The 25,931-nt window shown below is 35.9% G+C and overlaps 3 protein-coding genes across 4 annotated transcripts; 2 read left to right on the forward strand and 1 right to left on the reverse strand.

The window, feature by feature from the left end:
- Positions 1-13,885: 13,885 nt before the first annotated feature.
- Positions 13,886-16,484, reverse strand: LOC117212419 (COP9 signalosome complex subunit 2). Its single transcript, XM_033457246.1, has 9 exons — positions 16,141-16,484; positions 15,618-15,812; positions 15,423-15,548; positions 15,181-15,348; positions 14,936-15,110; positions 14,716-14,854; positions 14,415-14,631; positions 14,195-14,335; positions 13,886-14,123 (listed from the first exon to the last, which is right to left on the reverse strand). Exons 1-9 carry the CDS (start codon positions 16,192-16,194, stop codon positions 14,004-14,006), a joined length of 1,335 nt encoding a protein of 444 aa, XP_033313137.1. The 5' UTR covers positions 16,195-16,484; the 3' UTR covers positions 13,886-14,003.
- An 11-nt stretch (positions 16,485-16,495) lies between these two features.
- LOC117212418 (neuroblastoma-amplified sequence-like) lies at positions 16,496-23,646 on the forward strand. 2 transcript variants are annotated; one of them, XM_033457244.1, is made up of 14 exons: positions 16,496-16,687; positions 16,787-17,021; positions 17,088-17,506; positions 17,587-17,970; positions 18,053-18,263; positions 18,340-18,560; positions 18,623-20,196; positions 20,278-20,577; positions 20,641-20,929; positions 20,999-21,319; positions 21,386-21,788; positions 21,869-22,818; positions 22,902-23,024; positions 23,101-23,646. In XM_033457244.1, the coding sequence occupies exons 1-14, from the start codon at positions 16,601-16,603 to the stop codon at positions 23,374-23,376; spliced, it is 5,793 nt and encodes a 1,930-aa protein (XP_033313135.1). In that variant the 5' UTR covers positions 16,496-16,600; the 3' UTR covers positions 23,377-23,646. The 2 variants fall into 2 exon arrangements, with proteins under 2 accessions (XP_033313135.1, XP_033313136.1); XM_033457245.1 differs by having other exon boundaries at positions 18,343-18,560.
- Positions 23,647-24,304: 658 nt separating this feature from the next.
- Positions 24,305-25,848, forward strand: LOC117212406 (DNA repair protein complementing XP-A cells homolog). Its single transcript, XM_033457232.1, has 6 exons — positions 24,305-24,442; positions 24,531-24,706; positions 24,777-24,888; positions 24,970-25,094; positions 25,171-25,447; positions 25,555-25,848. Exons 2-6 carry the CDS (start codon positions 24,558-24,560, stop codon positions 25,714-25,716), a joined length of 825 nt encoding a protein of 274 aa, XP_033313123.1. The 5' UTR covers positions 24,305-24,442; positions 24,531-24,557; the 3' UTR covers positions 25,717-25,848.
- Positions 25,849-25,931: the final 83 nt, after the last annotated feature.

Below are 25,931 nucleotides of genomic sequence, written 5' to 3' on the forward strand. Positions count from 1 at the left end.
CTCTCCCTTTCCCCTTCGTCACTGTGTCTGCCTCTTGTTCAACCATCGAAGTACGAGGTAACGTTGAACACCGGTGGCAAGAGCGAGAGAAAGAAGGGACGGAAGACAAGGAGAAGTAGGATGCACGATGCAGCCCGAAACTAGAAAGCGGCTTTAGAATTTAATGCGTGAGAGGTTTCGGGTGCAAAGGTATTCGAACGTATCCCGCTGGGTTTTATCGCTGCTCACACACAACTTCACTGGGCGTTTACGCGAAAGACGAAAAGGAGATAGAAGGAGAAAGGAAGGGTGTCGGAGAACGCTGGATAACAAAAAGAGAGAGAGAGACAGGCAGAGTTTGGAATAAGTATGCGGAGGACCGAAAGCCCCGGGTTTTCGCGTCGACGGCGCCCACGCCGGTATGAATATTTAAACGGATGTAAATTGCGAATTAACTATTGATAAAAACAAACCAGAGGGTCCGTGTTAAGCCTTCCTCGTAAATCACGAAAAGGGACGGATTCGGGGGCTGGTACGACAGCTGTGGCTTGGAATTTTACAGATCAACTTTTTCAACACCGGCGATGATCAAAATCGAGATTCTCCTGTGAACAGTGGTTTATTTTTGACCGTGAATCGCAATGGAAAGAGACGAGAGAAACGTGCAGCGGTTACTTTATAGCGGGTAATGAAAGTTTCATTCTGACTATGGTGTCTGCCAACTTCTCGCGAAGATGCGTCCATCAAATGTACTATCTTACACTGGATTATTCTCCGTATTCTGTCTATATATCTGGCTACGATAAATATTTTTGCAAATACTTTGCTTCCAACTTCGTCTCCTCTGATTCGAAAATTACTGAAGACAATTGCAGATTGGCAACTTGTGAATTAACTGAAACGAGGGTTAGTAGGAAGTAACACGAGAGCGGAATAATCGAAGAACTATTTAACCGAGGATTGTTCGAAAGGCTTTTGGAACACGCTGGAGAATGCAGGGCAAAATCCTCCGATAAAAACTTTCGAGTCATGACCGAGACATCGTTCAGAAATAAAACGTCCCGTAGGAGTAATAGAGTCGGTCTGGAGGATCTACGATCGTCCACACAGAATCATCGTCGCTGAGAGTTACTCTAGTCGACGACAGTTGTTGCCTCTGCTCGCGAGTGAACGCATGCTGCTGGAATAAAGAAGCGACGAGGAAAGGCTGGAAGAACGGAGCGACAAGAACGCTCCGAAGAAGGAGGCGAAAAGAAGAAAAGTGTAGCAAAGCACAGAAACGCAAAAGAGGAGTTTAGAGATTGTAAAGATGAAACGATCCGATGAAATTGAAAGGCAAAAATAAGCTGCAGACCGAAAACGAAACGGAGCATGACGGAAAGAATGGCCGAAGTCGGAATTCTGAGTTAGCGTAAAGGGAAGCGCGGACAACGGGGGACGGTGAGGGAGAAGAACGGCTTGAGAGGCAAATAAAAACAAGACGAAAGGGATACGTGAAAGGATGTCAAGAAAAAAGAAAGCAGAATGTAAGGCGAAAAGTGATAAGGCAAGAAAAATAACATATACTCGCGTGGAATATGCAAGGACCGACGTGTTAGCAAAAGTGGGAAACGCAGATGCAGGTTCGAGAAAAGGCGCTAGTAGTCCGCAGACGAGAAGTCTACAATCGTGGAGGAGCAGAAACGAAATGGTAACGTGTGAGCAAGCGAGCGAGCGAGCAAGTGAGCAAAAGAGGACGAAGTAGAAGATTATAGGCACGTATTGGCGCATCGGCCCCCTGGGCTCACCCTCTTCCCTATAGCTTGCGTGGGGGTATAAATGTAATCCAGAAGCCAGACGTGACGTACATAGCTGGTAGAACGTTCGCCTTTCGTTCGTCCCTTCTTGCGTGCTCCCATGTCCAAACTCTTGCCGTAGATACACCGGTATTGCTGGCCGCGCATGCACAATGTATCGATACATCTCTTCTGCGTATCCGATGGATGCACGATGGATTTGGGTTATGTCTATACGAGCATGCTGTTCCAAAACGAAGAGGATATAGCTTATTTCAATTTCTTCGGAAAATCCGGAACAAATCTTCGTTTACGAAGCAACGACGACGAAACGGCACGGCGAGAGGCGTCAGAGGTAGTAGCTGTGCTCGACCGGAGCCCTTAATTCTGGATGGAACCGAAAGCGAAGAGATTAAAGGCGTTGCCCGAAGGAAGGAGCGTGCGGTGGATCCAGCGATCAAGAGTAACGCTAGTACGGCTGGACCGGTCGATTGAGAATCACGAACACGTAGGCGCTTAACGAGGGTGCTCGTGCGAAGAGAGCGAAAGAAGCGACCGAAATGTACGCCGACAATATGACGCTCGGAGATATTTGGATTCGTGAACGAGCATCATCGGCGCCCCCTTTTTATTGTGTCGCTTATATACGACCTGCTTCCTCGTCTTCGATTCTCATCGTGACTCTAGGCACGCTGGAACAAAAGCAGCCTGATATTATGGACGAGAAACCTATGAACCCTCGAAGAATCCCCTTATTCCAATGAAAATATGATCTTTGGTAACAATCTACGACCTTTCTATATCTTTCTCCTATACCCTTTTCGAGCAAACCTAAACACACGCACGGTGCACCAGACAAAGCCATTCTATGGCCGTTCGAATCGAAACAGCGATTAATAGGACAATCGACGTTTATCACGCGACAGGTATATGTTGTTGCTTGCGCGGTGTGTCGCGTATCAGTCAGCTCGTCGAGCCTGTAAAAGCAACGGGTTATGGAGTAATAATTCGACGTTGTACGTTGCAGCGCGACACCGGGACAAGACAAACACGGTTCACGGCTCGCCTGCACTTCCGTAAACTACAGATGATCCTCGGTCTCTCTTCTCTCTCTCTCTCTCTTTCTGTCCTTCCCTATCCATTCGACCTTTCTATTCCTCTATTTCATCGTTCCAAACATACACGTGGATTGAATTGAAAAAATTTCTCTTTCCAACTCTGAGAAACGATTTTCGAACGTTCTTGAACGCACGAAGCTTTTGACCCTGAAGAAAACCAAGGATTTAAAACGGGATTTGGAAACTTTCAGCTTGTATTTTGAATATTCTAGGATGGGATACACGTTACGTGGTGTGCAAATAGGTGCAGAGCGTGAGGATTTACGTCATATCCGCAGAAGGGAGCCGTAAGATCTTGCCAAATACACGTCGCCTCCTCCCCCCGTCTCTCTGAAACGTAGAAACGTCCAATATCGCGTCCCAAGAAAGCATCGGTATCTACCGTACCAGCGAGAAAATATGTCATTCCGGATACACGTTATATCCGAGAGTTCCGATAATGATCGCGCGCGTGATACGGCGCGGCAATTTGAATTTTAAATATGTCGACGATTTCGAGCGGCGCGTCTCGTGAAAATTTTTAACCGGCTGAAAATTTATAAACTCGTCCGTGTTGACGTTGGAAATCAAGCGACAAACGACAAAGAGCACGAGCGCTACCGATATTCGATGCTATCGGATTTACAGCGTGGCAACATTATCAACGCGATCATTTATTAACGGATGGAAGCACCACTAACAACAACCACCGACCAGGCCGACGCGACGCGGCGCGACGAGGACGAAGTAGGCGCGATATCGAATTTACAACAGGCGAATTCGCTGAATCGCGAAGAAATTCGGTCACCGATAATCGAAGGGCGCGTCGCAGCACGAGATATTGCACGCTCGACGATATTTCATCGATAGCCCCCCATCGATTGTGCACGTGCACGTCGCAATATTGTACCGTCAACGTTTAGCCCGATGTAGCATGAGTCGGTCGTAACCATTTTTATCCGGGCAAATACTCGCCGGCCGAACGCTCGAGTTGTCCGTTGCTGCACAACGTTCGGCATCGATCGATGAAAGTCTCCGGAGGATTTCGTCGTTACTTTCGACGAGGGGCCATACCCAGGAAATAGAGTAGCCTAATCGGTGGGTCGCTTTCCCGTGGAATTTTCTCGCTAGAAAACGGTCAGATGGGAGCGGAATATTGGCTTCCAGCCGTTCCTTATTTCCCGTCTTACGGCTCTATCTTGCGTAAAACAGTATTTCATGCGAATATGCAACTACACGTAATGATTCGTGCGAATAGTACGCGATGGTTTTCTAGTAACCGTCCGCCAGGCAATATTACGGATTATTACATATTTCATTCTTCTCGGAGCTTGTCTTTCTCTTTTGACTCTGAATTTTTGTAAGAATAAACTATTCCAACGCTATCAGCTTAAAACCATCTCAATGTTTCACACGGACAGAGAATCCAACCGGTTAGTCTAGTGTCTCTAATCAGCTCAACCTCTTGATCCGGACGCCGGCCTCGATAGCGCAGATTTACGCCGATAACTCGACACCCGGTGTATGATTTCCGCCGCGGGCCACAGCAGCCTAGGTAAGAAGGTAATACGTTGCAATATTAAGTAGAATTCCCAGCGGTATCCCAGCCGGAAAAGAGAGTCGGAAAGTAACGGCGAAAAGGGGTGAAAGAGGGGCGGCTCAGACCGTACGAGGGCAACATGTATGCCAGACATGTGCGACCCGCACGACTTATATCTGTTACGGGAGAGTATCTCCCAGCGTGAATCGCAGACATAACACCTTCGAAGAACGTAAGGTTATAAATATATAACTGACAGTGCACTTTTGGCGAGGTGAGTCGCGGGTAACGAGATCGAGGACGTGATATCGAGTTAGGTTTCTTTTCGAATGAAAAGAATCAAATCTTTTGTGTCCGAAACCAATAGAACGAAACACGTCGAATAATGGAACGTAAAGACGTTGATCGAATTTTCAGTTTGCTTTTCAATGGCCTTTCACGTGGATACATTTACATCCTTTTATCTAATCCGATGTAAGCCTAACGCTTACCAAGTGATACCTAGAACATACATCACGCTGACATAAACAACCAGTTAATACGATGAGTATTTCTACTGCATAATGTATCGCTGGAGGTGTTGTGATTAGGTGTCAGTCACGCTGCCTTCGTAAATGTATAAACGAACAGATATATGAAGATACAGCGCGAATATATACGAGAGAAACAGAGAGAGTGAGAACATGAAATTACGACATGTATGCTAAACATGTGCGACCCGTACGACTTATATCTGTTACACGTATGCATATCCTAACACGTAGAACACACACGTACGATTCATCTGGCTACTCGATTGTGTGCCGAACACAACACGTAACAAATACGAGCTTACTTTATCTGTAAGAAATTTACAATGCCTTTACGACAGCAACTACGAGCGATTGAATATTTGTTCGAAATATTTAACGCGATCTTTTACCTTTTCGTTTCACTCTCTCGATATATATAGGAACGCAAATGTTCAATTGAACGTAACACGTTTGTATCTTTTGCTATTGCCCGTGTAAACTCTAAACGGGCGATTTTATCGCTGGCGCTAAACGCGAACCACAGAAATTACTGTAAATCGCTCCATTCAGCGGCGCCGTCTTGAAAAATCCTTACCCACGGGATCAGCACGATGTAACGTAATCCCCATGGAAAACCAGGAAAGAATTTTTTTAAAAACCACCAACCTTCTGTCCACCTTTTACCTCGTCGTTCCACGCTCTTCGTCGTGTCTGATCCTGTTATTCCTCGCATATTATATAATTAATATTTTGAATTATGCACGGTGATAACAGAATAACCTGCTTGTCCGACAATGAGAACGAGTCTGGTTACCCTAACAAAATATAATATGAATTCAACGCAATAGTTAAACTGCTACTGTTTGCGCAAGTTCATGTTTTGCGAACACAGCCCTCTAAATATTACAATATCTTATAATTAAAATATGATATCTAAATATTTACTTTGAATATCTTGTACATCTTTGCATATTACGACACATTTTGTGTACATTTTTAAACATTTAAATATCTCGTAACACATTTTAGACATTTATGGAAAGTTCAAAAAGTGCAAAAATATGCCGACCGTAATATGCAGAAACGAATAAAATATTCAAAGCATAGCGAATGTTCGGTCGCCTTCTATATTTAATAGTGGCGATACAAATGCAGTGAGCTTTAACTTTTAAAGGCAGCGAATAAATAACGTAGCGGATAAACGAATAAACGGAGATGACGAGTAGTTGAGTGGAAAATTGCGGATACACGGTGCGTACCGATAACTAATTGCATACTCGTCGCGTGATAGTTTAATTGTGCAGTTAATTCGGTCGTTGAAGCGACCAACGCAACGGAGAAAGATACCGTTTCGTCGAGGTAGCATCGAAGATACGTGTTGTGTCACGTGTAAGGTGATAATTTGATCCCGCCTAAAGGTAAGAAATAGCGAGAAGCAGTTGGAGTGAATTCAGTTTCCCAGCTACAGACAAATTAACGGATCGTCGAGTTATTCCAGGTATGTGCGTGTGTACATGTGTATCTAAAATAGAGGGCTGAAGAGGCGAGAATATTACGACGTTATCGTTCGTTACGCGCACGATACACCTACTAATGAAACACGATAATACGTACAAGCAGCGTACAAAATTATTGGTTCTGCGATCGGAATGATTAGAATTAGTCTCGAGCGGTGGGAAATTGGCAACGAAGAGCGAACCAATCGCTGAAAACCCATCAAACTAAATAATCGATGAAATACAAAGGAGTTACGAAAAGCAAATGTACAGGAACAAATTAAACTAGCTTACCGTGTTGTTATCGACAACGATCCACGCGCTTTTTCTACACGTGTCCGTCGTTGCATAAATTGCAATTTAACAAAAGAATAAAATTAATAGTGGAAAAAAGCGATGGACGACATTAAAAAGAGAAATTTGAAAATCCAGATGGAGATGGAACGATGGAGTTCAACTCGACGTAAATCTCGTTACAACACGCTGATGTAATAAACGAACTATTAAGCGCGTTACAATCCAATTAAAAGCTTCGCGGAATCATCCGTTCGGATTAATGTCGTCAGCCTCTCGTCGACGTTTTATGAATCAAGGTTAAGCCGCGAAGTGGTCGAATTGCAGAGAAAACGGAGCGGAGAACCATGCTGGTACGCGAAACATTAGCGGGACAGTTAACGTAGTCTAATTAACCGAGCTAATTATGTGCCAGGAGCGTAAGACGGCCGTACACTCGAAACCACGAACGAAAAGGGTCTGTAATGGCAGTTTGTAGCTGACGTTACGCGAAATGCAATTAACAGGTCTGATGTTGAACAAGCTAAATATCTAAATAAACAAACGGAGAATGCTGATAAATAAGAAACCAAAGACATAAACAAATAAATTGAGAATATACATATATACGAATAGACAAACGAAAGATGTAAATAAACGTTCACTGACTCTTCTCGAGTCAATAACAAAAACGATTTGTTCGTCTTTTCGAAGCACGTAATGTAGATTCGTATCGTTATAATTAACCCATCGTTGGATATCAGTATTCCAAGGGAGAAGTCAGCGGATCTTTTTTCAAACTCCCCAAATAGCTAATCAACATAATTGATGAACAGTCGGTCTTCCCTCGTAATGACGTCCTTGCGAACATGAACGCCGAAGCAGGAGAATCTTTGCTTAGCCTAATTAACACCTACCAAGCTCGAAACTCCAACTAATCTGACAGCGTTACGCTAAGGTGCTTGTTTTCGACGGAAGGTATAATGCATACGTATTGATGTTGGAAGATGTAGAAGCGATGTAGATTCCGGAAGTCGCGATGCGGCGTTCCAAGAGAAACAGGAAGAGAATAATATCGAGATCGAGATAGAGAGAACTGTACACAGCGCAATGTTTCCGACCTAATTTCGCGGCAATATTAACCATCGTAAACAGAAACTTATTCGAAGAAGAATCTCTATGTCCGAGTAATTTCCACTTCGTCTGAAAAAAGGAAGAGCTTGGAACGATATTTCGATCGTATATTCGCGGTGAACAAATCGGGAAGGGATTTAGAAAACTCATTTCCCAAAAAGGTTGATCTTTAATAATCGAGTTAATTACAAGACCCGAAAGGAGATCGTGCGATCAGCACTATCAGAAGCGTCCGATTATCTGACGTGAAATAACGAAACGCTTTCCGAACTCGTCACACACGAAGTGAACGGCACGTAGGAGTTACATTGATCCTATATAATTTCGTAATAATCCCCTCGTGTACATTTCAAGCCGTGGAAAGGAAACTCTATGGAAATCACGTATCCGCTGATCCTCGGCTAAGTTTATCTTAAATGAGTCCACCGGATAGTTATCGCGCGAGGCGCGGCCGCACGGATCAATTGCGGCCAGGGCAAATGGAAAACTCGTTCGGTAGCAGTTTGCTCAACGCGAATACCGCGAGATATCTGCGACGAGACACTCCCCTATCACGGCCAAAGAAATGACATTCCTGGCATGGATGGCCGCGAGAATATTGGACCAACGACAGGAAATAATTCGTGGCTTGTTAAAACGGAGATAATTACGTTGCCTCGTCGGTCGCCCTTGTTAAACTTCGAGTCTATTGAAAATTTCGCATTCAACGACCAAAGAGGCAAGAACCTTTAATCTTTAACCCACAGCTTTTACGACGATATTGCGTTACATCGTTGCTAATATCTAGACTGCCGATGTTTATGCTTCTATAGGAAATTTATAGGTGGAAAAATGTAAGTACATAGACTGCAACGTGATATTCAAAGGCATATAAAATACGTCTAACGTTTATTATACAAAATTTATTCTGTATAAACATCCGTAATCTGTTAATATCATTCGCTGTTAAAACATGTACAAAATTTCGTTGATGCTTGTCGTTTGTTTCGTTGATTGCGAACTGAGCGAGTAACATCCTGCAATGTAAATGTCGATTGATCGAACTAACCCAGAATTTTTGTTATGTCACGTGCCATATATATATATATATATATATATATATATATATATATCGTTTTTAATCACGTAGGTAACTATGTTAATTTTGTATTTCCCGCAAAAGGATGATAACACGACAGAATCTCATTATCCGGCATATCGCCGTTAAGAACAGTCTTAAGAAGAACGATGGTACAAGATTTCCCATGGAAAACCAGTTGCTTTATCATGGCAGTATCGTATCCGTTCAATTATGGAATTAACAACGTAAACGGCCAGCCCTTTCGGTCAGCTGCGTAATAAATATTCGCCGTTACAACGATAACGGGTCGAATGAATGCAACGGATATCGGTATTTATGCGATCCAGATATCAGTGGAACAATAACGGCCGCCACGGTATCGTACGCAAACGCGTGCGCGTAATTATTTTGGAATTAATGGGGATGCGCACTCATTGCTGAAATACTGTTACCGGGATCGACGGGAAAAAATGATAGAGAAAAAAAATATCCGTGGAACAACGCGCAGAAGGGGAAGGAAGGAGAAAATTTGTTCGCTTTTCTATCGAGAACGGTCTAATTGCCGCGCAAATTAAAAGAAGAAAAATCGATACGAAAACATGAGTTCAACTGATTTGCCGAAGCGATAACGTCGAAGCGAATGATACGTTCTTTCCTATCCATTTTTTTTTTCTTTTCATTTTCATTGATGAGCGCCGTAATTGAATGGCACGAGCGTACATACATTTGCTCGACGAATTCAATGGGTCATTCCTCGGAACAAAAAAGATATTCGTTAGGGAAGTTCTCCTATGGTTAACTTCAACGATTCTTGCCTATAAATAAGAAACAAATGTCTCGTGATAATAGGCGCTTCCTTCTACTATCTCCGAATAAAAAAGGAAAAATAAACGAAGCAAGAAGTAGACCATCCTGCAGGGGCAGTAAATAAAATTCGTCGCGGCTGAACAAGATAGCAAAAAAAGAAATTAAAGCGTCTCGAAACCGGATTTCGAAAACTTACGTACGTTTTCTACTTTTATCTCGGTAACGAGTGGTCCTTTCGTCCTTTTCCTCTCTCTCTCTCTCTCTCTCTCTCTCTCTCTCTCTCTCTTTCTTTCCTTTACCGCGACACACATATATCATACGAATAATACACAACAGCGTGATAAAAAAAAGCTGGAGAAAGGGGGAATGTCCTTGGCGGGATATTTGTGTGAGAACGAAAGGATGGCTCGGCTTAAGGAATGTCTACGCCGGTGGCAACAAGGGTCGAAGGACTCGACAAATATCATAAAATGTAAATGTCGCGAATTCATGCCCATGATCCCAAGCAGAACTTCTCAATTTTCCAATACGCCAAAGCCCTTTTATCCGGCTTACGGGCGTTCGCGGCCCGATTAGTTGCACGCTCGTTCATCTGCCATCTTCGCGGCCTGTTCCTCTGAGATTAAAATTTCTGATCTCGATGCTCGTATATTTTACATGGAACAACGGCCATAGATACGTTTAACTCTGTCGACTCGGCCCATCGATCGAACAAACTTTCGTCGGGATCAAATCGTTCTCCGCGCGCTACCACGCTAAAACTAGTCCGGAAAGGTCATCTATCCAACGGACGAAAACGTCCAAATTTTATTCATTCCATTTTGAGCGTTCCAATTAGGCAAACTTTTCACTCTGGGCGCTGCAGCCGTAAATGGAAAAGTCCTCTGATCGAACGAATATTTCGAACGAGAACGTTAACGATGCAGGTTTAAACAGTTTGCTCAAAACTATCTTAACGTCAGAAACTAGAACCGATTATCTTCTCTACAACGGACATCCATGGAAAGTTTCCCAAGTAGTCGATTCAATTTTCCAATTCGTCTTATCCAATTCCAGGCAATGTTACTTGAATACTCGTCGGCAAAAGTTACACGTCGGCTGCTAGGACCCTAGGAGACGACTTTGTCGACGTAACCGAGAAAAACTGTTCTCGCGTCATCCTCGACTATTGCGTTATGGTTGCTTGACATCGAAACTCACGACATCGCACGCATACGCCTATGTATGTACGTATGTGCGTATATATGTACACGTATATGTAGTATACGTACACGTAGGAATAAGAACACACGATTCGCTCGCTTTACCGTAAGTGTTTGCACACGCGCTCACGCGTGTACATCGGATACACAGCAAGTTAAGCCGTATAAGATAGATGGCTCAGCCAGTGGCCCCCTCTGCCCTGAACGTTTCACTCGCACTTATGATATATGGCGACGCCGCTAAAAACTGGCAGATGTGTTGCAATCCCCTTCGTCGTACCATTCCAGCCAACGTTTCACGGGAATTGTCGACCTACCTTTCCCACCTTAGCAGCTGGATAAATCGACGCGAGGCGCGAACAATACTTGAGAAATTATGCTGCTCTGCCGACATATAGCGTCGTGACGCCGCACGACGACGAAAAACACTGTATTGCTTGTTCCTATGATGTATATCCCCTTGCGAGTTGTCGTTGACGATCGTTTTTACTAAAACTTATTTCTTGCGAGATTATCGTCAAAAAGATTATCGTTCGTCGCGACGAATTCCTCTTGAGTGTTGATGCTGATATAAAATAAAATTTTTGTTCGTTCGTCTCCCAATGTAATATTACGTAGACAAAATTGGTGAAATTTAACCTTTACACGAGGAATTCCGCTCAACAATTCGAATCGCGTTACGAAATAGCAGAGAAAAAATCGTCACGTGAAAATTAGATAGCGTCGTTCCGCGTTACCGTTGACCACTATCCTCAATTCTTAAATCTTTCAACCATCGGTTGAAAATTAATCACCCAAGATGGAATAGAATAGACGATATAATAAACGTCTTGACGTCGATGCAGCTGTCTATCCCCTTTCTATCTATTCTCTCCTCTTATTGTTTTAGCGGCTATTTAACAAAGTTAGACCAGATCTAACAATTAATCCATCTGGAAAAAAGTTAGAAACTTCCGAAATTCGTTGAAAGATGTCTCAAAATTGTGGAAGATATCCTATCCCTGTAGTTATGCGCACGGCAACGAGGTATAAAACTCGAATATTTCTTTTTTTCTCAACGTACAGCGTAGACCCGTGGGGCATCCTCCAACGGAAGAGACACTGAAAATGGAGTTTTCACTTAAATTAACTCTTCTCAAAGGGTGGAATCTACTCACAGCTGCACGAGCTACGTCCCTCGTGTACGTTGCAACATGAACCTGCAACGGACGTGATGTTCGAATTAGAGAAAAAAAGGAAGCGTAAGAGAAAAAGAGATGAGAAATACTGGTTCATTAACGTTCAGTCGGATCTATGATTTCTTGTTGACTTTATGTTATTTTCATCTGAAAGAGTCTTCTTTATAATAATCACTCACTATTCTAACTCGTATCATTTTTCCCAGATCAAAGCATCATCGAGACTCGAAAGGGTTGATAAACTTAATAAACTTTCCTCCTCCTTTTTCCAACTTTGATCAAAGAAATCTTAATACTGAATCATCGATCGATCGTCCGAGGAATACCGTTGGCAATCTGAAGGATGAATCACCTCGATTGTTAACTCAGTTCTATCTCTTCGTTGAGAAGATTTCGAGGAAAGTTTCATTCCAAAATCTGTGGAAAAGCCACGTGAATACCGGTAGATATTTCGAGCTGTGCTTTGATTGCAAGTGCCAATTAACGTTGGGATTCCGTCGACATAGTCGTTATCGTCGACGTCGTTTTACGCGTATACTCGCATGCCCGCTAATCACGCCGACTGCAGCTCTAACCACCACTCCCTGGAACCTTAATACGAAAATACATAGAAACGCATCGGGATATTTCTATAGATGACTTCTCTATACTTCGAGATGCGATCGTCTAAAACTTTCATAGATTTGTTAAATATTAGGAAAATCATTAGAACAGAAATAATTCTCTGACAATTAATCGTAAAAATTGAAATAAGGAAAGCCATCCTCATGAAAATATCCAACAACAACGAAATGGAAAACGAAAATCAACAATCCATTATATTTGTTGCTGATTTTACTTTCTAAATTGATTTTCTCACAAAGTAAGTTTCCGTGGCTTTGCAAGCTGCCACCTTAAACGTGGCGAGGATGAGGATGAACCTGTTCGAGGACGAGAGGATTATACCATCCCGTAGCAGTGAGGATGTAGGACGAGCCTAGGGACCCTGCCGCCCGTCCTGCCTGGGGTTAACCAACATTTACATAGGCGCGAACGTAGACTGAATAACAATGCTTGAAACGGAGCTAAAACCAGTCGTGCAGTTCCACCGAGACGGCACGTTCGTCATCCTTCTGTTGAAGCATTTCCTTCTACAGGGTGTTCAGTTGTATCGAACTTGCATAGAAATTAGAACGGATAAATAGAATTTCGTTAATTGAAACTTGCGAATTTCGAAATTTCAAGAAATTGATCAACTACTTTCGATAATGTGATCAACAAATAAGTAATCTATATCTGACGTTTCGTTATCGTCATTGCACGTAAGAAACTGTAACAGCTGTCTGTTGAATAATACATGTAAATCAATAAGCATGCACCAAAAAAGGACGCAATAAAGTAACTCTCCTTTTGTTAATTGTTAACTCGATCTTTAAGGAAATGCAAAACTGCAGAAGAGAAACCGATTGAATATAGTTCTCATACTCGTGTATCGAAAAATAGACATGCAAAAAATAACGTACTCTAAATTTGATTGATTGGACAGAATTCAAGAGATCGGACACTTGACAAAATATCGTGTCGGAAGCGAACAAGGAACTACAGCTTATCCCCAACATCGCATCCGTTCATATCTTGTGATATTTTTGAAACAACTCAATACCCTTGATACCAACTTAGCAGAAAATCAATAATTATAGAAAGATAGCATAGCCTATGTGACTAACGTTATAAATGAATTGACTTGAATTGATTTGATTCATAGTATACAATAAATAGATAAACGCAAGAAGTAACAAGAAAGAATATCACAATGAGAAGGTATAATAAGCGAATCGTATTAAAATCCTAAGTTTATTATATCACAACAGATTTTATTTTTCATATAATCAGAGACAGGTATTTATGATATACTATACAATATATTATTTTAAGATCAATGTTATTTTAAATTCACGCGCATCGTGTTCTTTACGACATCTTATTTACTATAGTTAAATGCAAAGAGTGTAACTGTCCTGTCCACTTATCAAGAGCGTTATAACGCGCCGCGCATACTGATTTTTTATCCAATTCGAGTACTTGGTTCACCTGTATACAATTTAATATACGATGAAGCAAATAAATAACTTTTAAATGATATAAATTATTTGTTGCATTACCTGGTCAATACGACCACGGATAGTACTATCCAAAATACAAGACACTAAGAGACTTTCAACCTCTGATACATCGATATTTAATTCTTTGCTTATAAAAGGGATGTAAATTCTAGTGTATGGTTTAATTAATTTGATTAAAACCTGCAAAATTACGTAAATACATGTTATGTTTAGATTTTCGAAATTCCTGATACATATAGAGTACATGTACTGCATATACCTGTGTGCGTATATTACGTAATAAATCTTCAATATGTTCTCTTATGAAAGGATCATCCATTATATTATTCCTGTTTTGTTTTAAAATTAATTCAAATTGATTAATATCATTATTTTGGTAACTGACTACTAAGTTTGTCATTGCCAAGATCTCTGGATCATTTTTGTATGGTTTTGCTTCCTGGGAGTCAAATGGATTGATACCAGATTTCATAAGCCTGTTTTTATATACATTCAAGCATTAACAGCAGAGTATATTAATATTACAATATGCTATTTCACCTGTTTAATTTTTTACTTACATATTTGCTAGAACTAAATATTTCAGACATGTAGTACGTCTTGGTGATCCGGATTCATCATAATTTTTGAAAGCTTCAAAGAAATCAGTGTGTGCTCTTTCAAATTCACCTTCTCTTAAATGCATTTTTCCTCCACATTCTTTTATAAATAAATAAAAAATTTTATTTTATGTTGTTAGATATATTTAAGTAATCCCATTTTCAATTTGAAGTATACTACCTCTAATGACACCCATTATTAATGGATGTGGTATAGCACTTTTAATATGTAAACTTTGTTCATATAAAGTCTTTAATTTCTTGTTATTCTTTTGTGCTGTATACATTTGTATTTCTAATGCATAGATTTCTAAAAGTTGCGTACCCTTCTTCAAATCATCCTCCCCATCATCGGTCTAATAAAATGGGATACATATGTATTGTACTAATAATTCTCATTTAATAATATAATTAGAAAAATTCTACCTGGCAACTTTGATGAAGTTGTTTTAATATCTTTGCTAATTTGTTAAAATCTGATCGATCAAAGTATAGCTTTCCCAATTTTGTATTAGTTTTAAACCATAACCTATCATTTTTAGCATCCTTTAACGCATCTAAAGTAGTTTCATAAAAATCTTGTAATAATTCCATCTGTAAGATACAATAAGAAGCAAATATGTTTGAAATCTAAATTAGTTTATAATTTACATTAGTATATTACTCACATTCTTTGAGGTACTAATATAATCTAATATGGAATTTATTGATTTTTCTGAATGGTTTCTAGTAACTGCACTTTTAATGTAAGTTAATAATTGCTTATACCTTGCCATCATTTCCTTATAATTACCCTGAAAGAATCAAGCATCGTAGCAAATATAAGTATATCTTATAAATATATCACAAATCTGATGATGTACCAATTTAAAATTAATTTTTATCATTTGCTTCAAAGCCTTGAAACCCCATTCGCCCTTCTCTCCTCCCTCTAAATCCAAAACTTTTTGAAAACTTTGTAGAGCTGCTTTTGGATCATCCTCTTTTAAAGCTTTACTATTATAATATTGGTTTTCTAAATCAACATCAGGTTCTGAATTTGAGTCTTCAGAGTATTCCTAAAATTATTACAAAAACAATATCATTTTAAAATTGATTTTATTCTAAAACAATCGGTTATCATAGCTAAGCAAAGAAAACATAAAAAGTGTCATCTTGAAAGCATCAGCATAACCTAAGCAAATTTAGATTATGATATAACTTCAATGTCTTTATTGTTATTAAACAAAATCTAAGCAACATTATTTGCTATTATTTAAACATTACAAGATACTTCTGAACTATTTTTAAATTTCATATACGTCAAGATCAAAATTCTAACCTATTTCTTAACCAAAATTATTCTCAGTATATCAACATTTCCTTCCTAAGTACACAAATACTCACAAGACCATAATCTTCCTCTTCCTCGCACATAAAATCATCTTCACCGTCTGACATTTTACAAATATTTAAGAAATTTCAATTGTAAAAATAAAAAGTTCACGCAATCCTGTTGACAACTGCAAGCACGACCAAGTTTGTATTTTGAAATTCACATGTATGCACTGTGTTACACATGTGCTTTATGCAACTTCTATAAAGATACCAAGCTCTGACCACATCAATACTGTTCAATTATTCTAAATTATTTTTAACAAAACATATGCATAATTCTTTTGATAATTAAAGTTTCCCACTAACATGTTTGAAAATATTCAAATAATTTTCATTTAAATTTATTTATCTGCTTTTCAAGAATATGACGTTGACTAGTGACTTATCAGATTCTGACTGATTTCACTCCTAACTCCCACCTCAGGTCTATGTTTTCGTCAACGTAGTAGGTTATGTTTCTGATTACAAAATGGTTAATTCAAACGAATCATCGAATAAACCAATACTTTATGAATTGTTAGAATATTTTATTCGCGAGCAAGAGCCAGAATTAATAGTAAGTTTACACTGTTACTTGTTCAAAAGAAATCTAGAATGAGACACATTCTACATCATCTACAATTCTTACGCATTTATAATATAATATCTATTTCAGAAATGCAAAAATGATTCTGTAATATTGCCTACGACAGGGACAATAAAAAATGCACTTAGATATCTTAATAATAGATATTCTTTACCAGAAAGTATATCACAACAAATTAGCCTTACTCTACCATGGAAATTTGCAATTGGAGATCATGGACGTTTACTTGCTGTTTTACAAGAAAATGTCATAGAAATTCGAAAAGCAAAAGATGAATATTCTTCAGTTGTTGGGAAAGCTTCCGGTAAATTCATATGATTTCTTAAATCTGCCTAGGCTTCAAAAATTCATGTATGTTTCATTATTTTAGTACCAAAGGATGCTTTTCCACAATGGCGTAAACTAGTTTGGAGTCCAGATGGGACATTTTTAGTATTAGCATCTAGCAATGGTTATGCTTCCTTTTACAATGCCCTGGGGAACAATATTTTTAATATCAGTCCAAAAACAATATCCCAAAACCCTCATATTTTAGAAGCTGGTGATGCAATAACTTCTATGATATTTCTCAAACCAAGGACACAGCCTGACAAATGGTCTTATGAATTTATGTTAATCACATACAGCGGTTTACTCAAATCATATCACATTTCAACAACTAACGAATTTGAAGCAAATTATGAATTTTCTTTTGGCACTTTTTATAAAAATGGAATAAATGCTGTTGTTTATGATGAAAAACACAGCTTATTTTATGTTGCTGGAAATACCATATCACAGAAATTAATGGTAGTTAATGTACTTTTTTATACTTTTTATATATATCAATTTAGGAAGTACAACATCCTGAACTATATAAAACATTACAGTCAACAGCCTCAGACAGTGGATTAACATCTTGGCGACCCCTGAATGAATATCCATATTGCAAGTTGTCATTTACTTTTGATGATGAATCGAAAACTAAGTCAAGATTTTCCATATGGAACATTATCCCCACATTAAGCTTGCAACCAGAATCTATCATATTTAAAGTAAAAATCTCTCCAAATAATAGATTTTTAACATGTTTACATACAGATGGTTCAATATCTTTATGGAGATTACCAACTTTGTTGATGCAAAGAAAATGGAAATTATCAGAGCAACCAGACTTTAATATACCTAATCCTTTAGGACATGCAAAAACAAAAAAGTTTCCACCAGGTGTTACTGAATTCCATCCAATAGATATTGGCTGGTGGTCAGAAGAGGTAATGTTTATTATTTAAATGTACATACACATATATTTAAATACATGGTCATGTTAATTTTAATTTATTGATATTTTTAAAGGCAATTATAATTACAAGATGTTCTGGATCCACTTCTGTATGTTCTACAACCGACTTAAAGAATCTTTTAGGTTCAAGCCCTGAATTTTTAGCTGGACAACCACAAATACATGAACTTGGTTCAGATCGAGGTTTTTTATGTCTTGATTGTGAAACATACATAACAAGTAAAAAACGGAACAGAGAATCTAACACAGAAAGTCAAACATCAGGTTTGTGCTATAGTTCTTAATTAAAAAGTACATATTTTCTATACATATAATATAACATATCAATTCAATTTTTAAGAAGCCTCTTCAGAAAGTGAAGAAGAAAGTGATGAACTACAACCAGCTAGTATATTAAATTATACAACGAATTTAATGCAAAGTACCTTGTATTCTATCACTGACATTGAAAGATTTCAGCCTAAAAAGAAGAAGTCAAAAGTATTATTTAGAACATATAGAATCCTTGGACTTAAAAGTACTACACCCGAAGAACTTTATTCAAGAAAAATTGATATAGAGGTATGAGTATTTGTGAAATTCAAAATAGCTGAAACTAAAGTAACCAAAAGATTGTATTATAGGAATATGAAGAAGCATTGGCTTTAGCAAATACATATAATTTGGATACAGATTTGGTATATCAGACACAGTGGAGAAAATCTGAATTATCATTAAATGCTATTCAAGAACATTTGAGTAAAGTTACAAAAAGGTCTTGGGTCTTACATGAATGCATTACTCGAGTTCCAGATACTATCGAAGCAGCAAGAGAATTATTAAATTTTGGTTTAAAAGGTGCTAACCTGGAAACTTTAGTAGCAATTGGAACTTGTGACAATGGAAAATTTATAATAGATAATACTGATGAGGAGTGGAGTGAAATGGATGAAGCTAGTATAAGCTTAAGACAGATACAGAAAATAAATCAAGTGCTGGAAAAGATCGATATTAAACATTTATCTGACGCCCAAAAGGATTTAATTAAATATAGAAGGAAGCTTCTAGATCATCTAGATAAGTTACTTACATACGAAATTATTTTAAATTCCTCGTTAAAGTACGATAAAAACTTTTACGAAGAATTTCGACAGCTTTCAGCTGTTGAAAATGCAATTAAATTTGCGAAGGATGGAGATTGTCGGGGAGTTGAAATTATGTTCACTTACTATGGTGAATGTTTGTTACCTCATTGGTTAGCTATTATTAGTTTCTTTCCAGAGACTTTAAATCCATTGAAATATAAAAAACTTCTACCAGAATGCGACATTGATGGACAATTATTTCTGTTTGATCAGCGTGAATTACGACAAAAAGATTGGGCTGAGAAAGCTGAATTCAATGAGATAATTAACTTAGAAAGCGATGATAAATCACAATCACTTTATGAATATGATCCATCGTTAATTATATACAGAAACACATTACTTACACCAGAATTGTTACAAAAATGGTACGAGTCGCGAGCTTATCAGATCGAGAGGAATAGTTATATGATTGATAATGCTTTGCAATTAATAAAAATTGCGAAATTACATAATATTAGTGGATTAGACAATTTGTTGCTAGATTTGGAAACTTTAGACGATATCATTTACAAAATTTATATAGAAGACCTATCTTTAGATCAATTACAAAAATTATCTAATTTAGAAAAAATTAAATTGCTAATGAGCATGACTAGTGAAGAAAGTTTTGTTGATGATATAAAAAGTTTTCTATTATCATTTATAAAAAGAAGAAGTCAGTATCTGGGCGGAGAATTACAGAGGCATTTATTTAGTGACTACTTAGTGTCTACTAGTAAAGAAGACTTAAAGTTACCAGTTAAACTTTTTGAATACTTAAAACAATCTCAAGATGATGAGATTCTTCAAATGATAGAGAATATTGCGATTTTAGCGTTAGATTGTATATACGCTTGCAATGATCCTAATATGTACGAAAAAGCAACACGTATTGTAGATTCCATCGCCAAAGACCGTGAAATGAGAAGAATAAACACTCTACTAGAAGAGCTTGATAAAGAACTTGAATGTACAAAAATTTTAAATAAATATGGCGTTAAAACTACACTACATGTACTGCGAAAAAATAAGAGTAATCCTGATGCTGCAAAACAACTACTGATTCAAATGGCAAGGAGTTTAAACAAAAGGTGACTAGGCATTTTTTTATTTTTTTATATTCTTTTTATAAGAATGTTTTGTATTTCAAAATGTTCTCTATTTAATTTAAGAGTACCACCTCCAGATGAAAAACAATGGGCTCAATTATTAAATGAAATGTTAGAAATTCATGGTCTAATTTTTACATGTCTCGACATAGAAATTTGTTTTGAAATCTGTGTATCAGCACGTTTGGTATCAGGAGTTAAATCTAACATACAAAATTGCACTGCTTTAATTGAGACTAAGAAAAATGAACAGTCTTTATTGAAAGTGTCTTATGAAAAAACGGTGAATTTAATTTTAGATGCTAGTAAGGAGTATTTTAATAGCTCAAAATCCTTAACTGACTCTAATATGGAATTAGCTCGGTAAGTGTTTTTAGTTCTTGCACTGATTTCCTACTTTAACTTTTATAAATAATATAATTTCAGAGCTTGCCTTCATCTAATCATAGATGATAATGCACAGATAAAAGAAGAGTACGATCTCATTAACTCGCTTCAAATTTTGAATGAATTCTATATTGATATATTACCACTTCAAGTGCGATTAATGCAAGACAGACTACAGTTGATAAAGGACTGTTTAAATAAGAGGGTAGATGCTCATAAAAGTCGTCAGAGATTATTAACGTTAGCGAATTACTTACGAATAGAGAGGAATAATAGTAGAATGCGGGAAGGAAAGGTTTTGGAGTTAATTGCAAAAAAAGCACTTGAGGTAGAGTTATTTTAAAGCTAGTATTTAATATTTAATTGCAGATAATTGATCTATAATATAATATGATAGGTAAAGGACTTTAATGTTTGTGCTGCTACCTGTCAGCAATTAATGCAAAATAACTATATTCCTGCCTGGACAGTTGCTTTAGAATTAGGATTTTGTGGAGATTACGAAGATCTGAAAACTAGGCAAAAATGTTTATGGTTTGCAATAAACAATGGACCTAGCGATATGCTAAGCAAAGCACTAGATCAAATATATTTAATAGAAATACAAATGTTACATAAAAATTTGGAATTGTGGATACCTTCTGCTTTACTATCTGATGATTTCAATGATAGTGAAGACGCAGATAGTGAAGATGAATTTATAGATGCATTAACAACTGTAAGAAATTCATTAAAAAATACTACCTCTAACGAAAAACTATACTAAAATATTGTCAATTTACAGCCGCAAATAGAAACTAAAGAATTTGTCCCAAAAGTTTTGGAAGCTTCTACTGAGATAGTAAAAACTTCTGCAAATGTTATGAAAGATTCAGCATTTAGTTTAATAAAAAATATAAGCGACACAAATTTTTGGAAATCTAGATTAAAATTTAATTTCTCAAATAATCAGGATAATGACACAAGATATGAAAATCCTATAGAAGATGATGACATACAAAGTTTCCAATGTTTTTATGAAGATTTACATAAAAATTGTAAACTTAGTGAACTCGACACGAAATACGTAAATTATTCAATGCCAGATTTGCAAAATACGCAACTCAAATGCTGTCGTGCTCTTTTGAGGATAACTATGTTGAATGAAACATTTTGTTATGGTTTGGAAGTGAGTGATATTAATCACTGTAAGTATTATGTATTCACCTAAACGGAAATGTATATAAGTTAAATACTGGATAAATGATAATTTCTTTTTTTATTTTAGTATTTTTAGAGTGTACGAAGTATACTATACAACAGGATTGGTTACTAGGCATGGCGTATTTATTTAGTGTACATAAGAAATATATAGAGGAAATACACAATGTTTTAATGGAACTGCCACAAACAATGCTATACATACAAACTTCAATGTATTATTATTGTTTGGAATTATACAAAACCACATATAAAGATTATTATTTTACAGATTTATATTCGTTTGATCCATTGAGTTTAATATTAAAAACGATGAGTACAGCTTACAAATGCAAAAAATCTGACATTTATAAACCATTTGAATATTGGCAAGCATGTTTATTTAAAAGCTGCGGAATAAATAAGACGGAATTTCTTGAGTTACATCACGACATTGAAACGAAAAACGACGATAAGATTGAAGATCATAAAAAGTTAGATGAATTTAATATTGTTCAAACACAAAGTTCAAGTGTATCTACTGGAAAATCAAAAGAAGAAGAAATTTCGACAGAAAATGCGCGACGTAACGAGAAAGATAAAATTAAGATGAGTTCATCTGAATCTAATGACAAAAATGATATAGAATGGACTGATAATTGGGGCAACTTTTCAGATGAAGATATAATAGAAAACGTAGGGAACAAAAAAGATATTTTAAATCAAGAACTATGTATAGAAAATAATACTTCTCTAATAAAAGATATAGGGGAATGTGCAACAGAAAAAGATCGCTTTGAAGTTTTTGAAAAAATATTTAGTAAAATAAGGAATGCTGATCATTTTTATGAGGCAAAGAAATTGTTATTACAATGGCCACAATTTAAAGATTCTCAATATACAAAAGTTAATAAACATCCAATATTAAAAATGATGAAACTAGTTAATACCTTTATTATGGAAAAAGATAAAAACAAACATAGCAAACAAAGTTTTGAAGAATATAAAGAATTAATAGAAGCATTATCTTCAACAAATGTAAATTTCTTATTAAAATACAACTTATTAGATTATAACCAATTTATTAAATATAACTAATTTTTTTTTTTTATTTGTATTAGGTACTCAAAGAATTTTTGAACACAGAAGAAATTCCTCTTGAGCACGCAATTTATATTAGGTTGGATATGGATAATTCAGAATTTCACGAAGAAGCAGTAAATATTCTTATGGAAAGACATAAAGTATGTACAAGCACGTACATCAACAAGTTCAGGCCTTTATTTTACACATTTCTACTAATGTTATTTTATGTTTTAGGAATTAACATTGTCAGCACCGATACTAGAAATGTTATTTTTGAAAAATTTAACGGCATACTTCGATCCGAATCACGAAATATTTGATCGAATCATTGAACATGTCTTTGTGAATCGATCTCTAACAAATGTAAAGGAAAATGCAGAAATTCTTATACAAGAATTAAAAAAAGGAAAGCATATAGCGCATGCCTTATGCATAATTAGATTAATGGAAGATATACCACCATCTTTATCTACATTTAGTACTTGTTGCGAACTTCTAATGAGGAAATAAATACATATATTCATTCCTTCCTATGATTTTAACTTGCACGAGATAAAAGTTCAAAAGATGACTTATTTAAAATTTGTAATTAATATTTTTATTCGTGAAATGTAAAAGACTTTTTTAAAAGAGGTAAGAAAACAGTAACTAATAGCTTCTAGATTTGCATCTACGTCCTTAAAATTAATATGTACATACTATGAATATTTATTTTGTACAATGTGTTATTTGTAAGTATAAGCGTGATATGTATATTGAAATATAAATATTCAAAAAAGATGTTGATAGTTAATGTCTTATCCCTACCTTGTGTAATCATCTTTATAAATTAATATCTTGAAAAACTGCGACGTAGAACTCGACTTGATTTACATGTATTACAAAAATTCAATATTTCTTTTTGCATTTCTTACAACAAAATTTCAAGTGAACAGAATAATGTATAAATGCGCGCACAGCCATGACTGTTTAATTTAAAATTCAAACGTGATATTCAATTACATTCATAATAATAACTTATAACATGCAATGAACTTAGAACACTATTCTATCATTTTTATCAACTTCTTATAATTAACACACAATATTAGTCGCTTTTTCGAATTCGCTATGTAAAGTTCGAGTTGGTTAATTAAATTCAAAAAATTAAATTTCGCGGAATATAGAATTGGTTTAAATATATATATATATATATATATTCTTAAAAAGATAAAATGGCGGATTGTTCACCGGTAGTTATTTCAAAATAAGCTAAAGAATTGAAGTTCAAAATATACAAGTGAAATGCATACTAAAGTACATATTGTTCAATAGTTAGCTAGTACGTTTTTAAATGCTAAATATATATCAAAATCTTACATTTTATATATATTTTATCTGATTTTGCTACATTTTTTATAAAACACTATTTATGTTTAATTATATTATAAAATGTAGAAAGATTATCATACATAAGAATAAAAATTTATATTGTAATTATAATTATAAAATATGATCATTTCTTTTAGCTTTATTAGTTACGTATTCAATATATAGTGAAGTTTATACTTAACCTGTCGGATTATACATAGGTTATGTAAGTTGTACTTGCTGTTATTAGGAATATGACATAAAAAATATTATTACACAATGCCCATTTTTTTATATATTTTATTTGTTTTCAGCTTAAAGTTTTCTGTACAGTTGCGAAAATGTCTATTACGTTAAATGTAAATGATCCATCAAAGGATGAAGAATTAATAGAAAATTGTCAGCACTTTAAAGAACGTGCAGAGCGAAATCGTCAAAAAGCATTACTATTAAGAAAATCTAAAATAGTTTCTCATCCTTATATAAGGAGGTACGTTGCCAATATCAATAGTTAGAAAAATAAAAAAATTGTATAACAAAACATTTGTACTTTTTTAAAGTGAGAACGAAGATTCAGAAAAGAGTACATCATATAAAGTTCAAGGACAACGTGTTATAGATAGTGGAGGAGGTTTTCTTATAGAAGAAAGTGATGAATTAGAACAACAAATGGTATAACATTTTTAATTATTTTAATAGTTATTACACTAAATATTAATTGGATTTCATAACTAATATTTTCTTTCTTTTCAGTTACAAATAATATCAAAACCTGCACCTATTCTTGTAGATTTTCCTCATTGCGATGAATGTAAGAATGAATTTAAAGACTCATATCTACTACAAACATTTAATTTATCTGTATGTGATAACTGCAGGTATACAAGCATTATTTGAACTAGCAATTATTTTAATATAAAACTTTAGATTATTATAATTAGTTTTTTATATTAGAGATCCTAAGGGCAAGCACTCTTTGATTACAAAAACAGAAGCAAAACAAGAGTATTTATTAAAAGATTGTGATTTGGATAAAAGAGAACCTCCATTAAAATGTATTACTAAAAAAAATCCCCATAATGCAAATTGGGGTGAAATGAAATTGTATTTGCAACTACAAATAGAACAGAGAGCTTTACAAGTATGGGGTTCTGAAGAAAAATTATTAAAGGAAAAAGAATTACGTGATGTTAAGAGGGAAGGAGCTAAAATAAAAAAATTTAACAAAAAGGTAATGATAAACGTATTTCAAATCTAATATCGTACTTGTACTTTAATACAAAATAATACAATATAGATATTTTTATCTTACCAACTTACTATTTTTGTATTGTACAGATTAAACAATTAAGAATGCAAGTCAGAAGCTCGTTATATGATAAAACATCAAAAGCTTCTCATATGCACGAGTTTGGAGAAGATACATATAATGAACATGATGATACATATACACACACTTGCGTTACTTGTGGATATGAAGAAACATACGAAAAAATGTAAATTTTATAATAATGAATTTTATAGGAATTATTGGATTGTGTTTTTAGATATGAGTTTCTTATATTAAGAAATTTATTTACTACTCGCGAAATGCATACACAATAAAAAAGGATAAAAAAATCACTTCCCTTATTTATTTATGTATTTTCTCTCTCTTGTTTAATTTTCAATTGAAATTTATTTTTTGTACTAACAAAAGTTTATACATCATAATG

The sequence above is a fragment of the Bombus bifarius genome, unplaced genomic scaffold (genome assembly GCF_011952205.1).
Source record: "Bombus bifarius isolate JDL3187 unplaced genomic scaffold, Bbif_JDL3187 scf7180000008296, whole genome shotgun sequence".
Taxonomy (NCBI): Eukaryota; Metazoa; Arthropoda; class Insecta; order Hymenoptera; family Apidae; genus Bombus; species Bombus bifarius.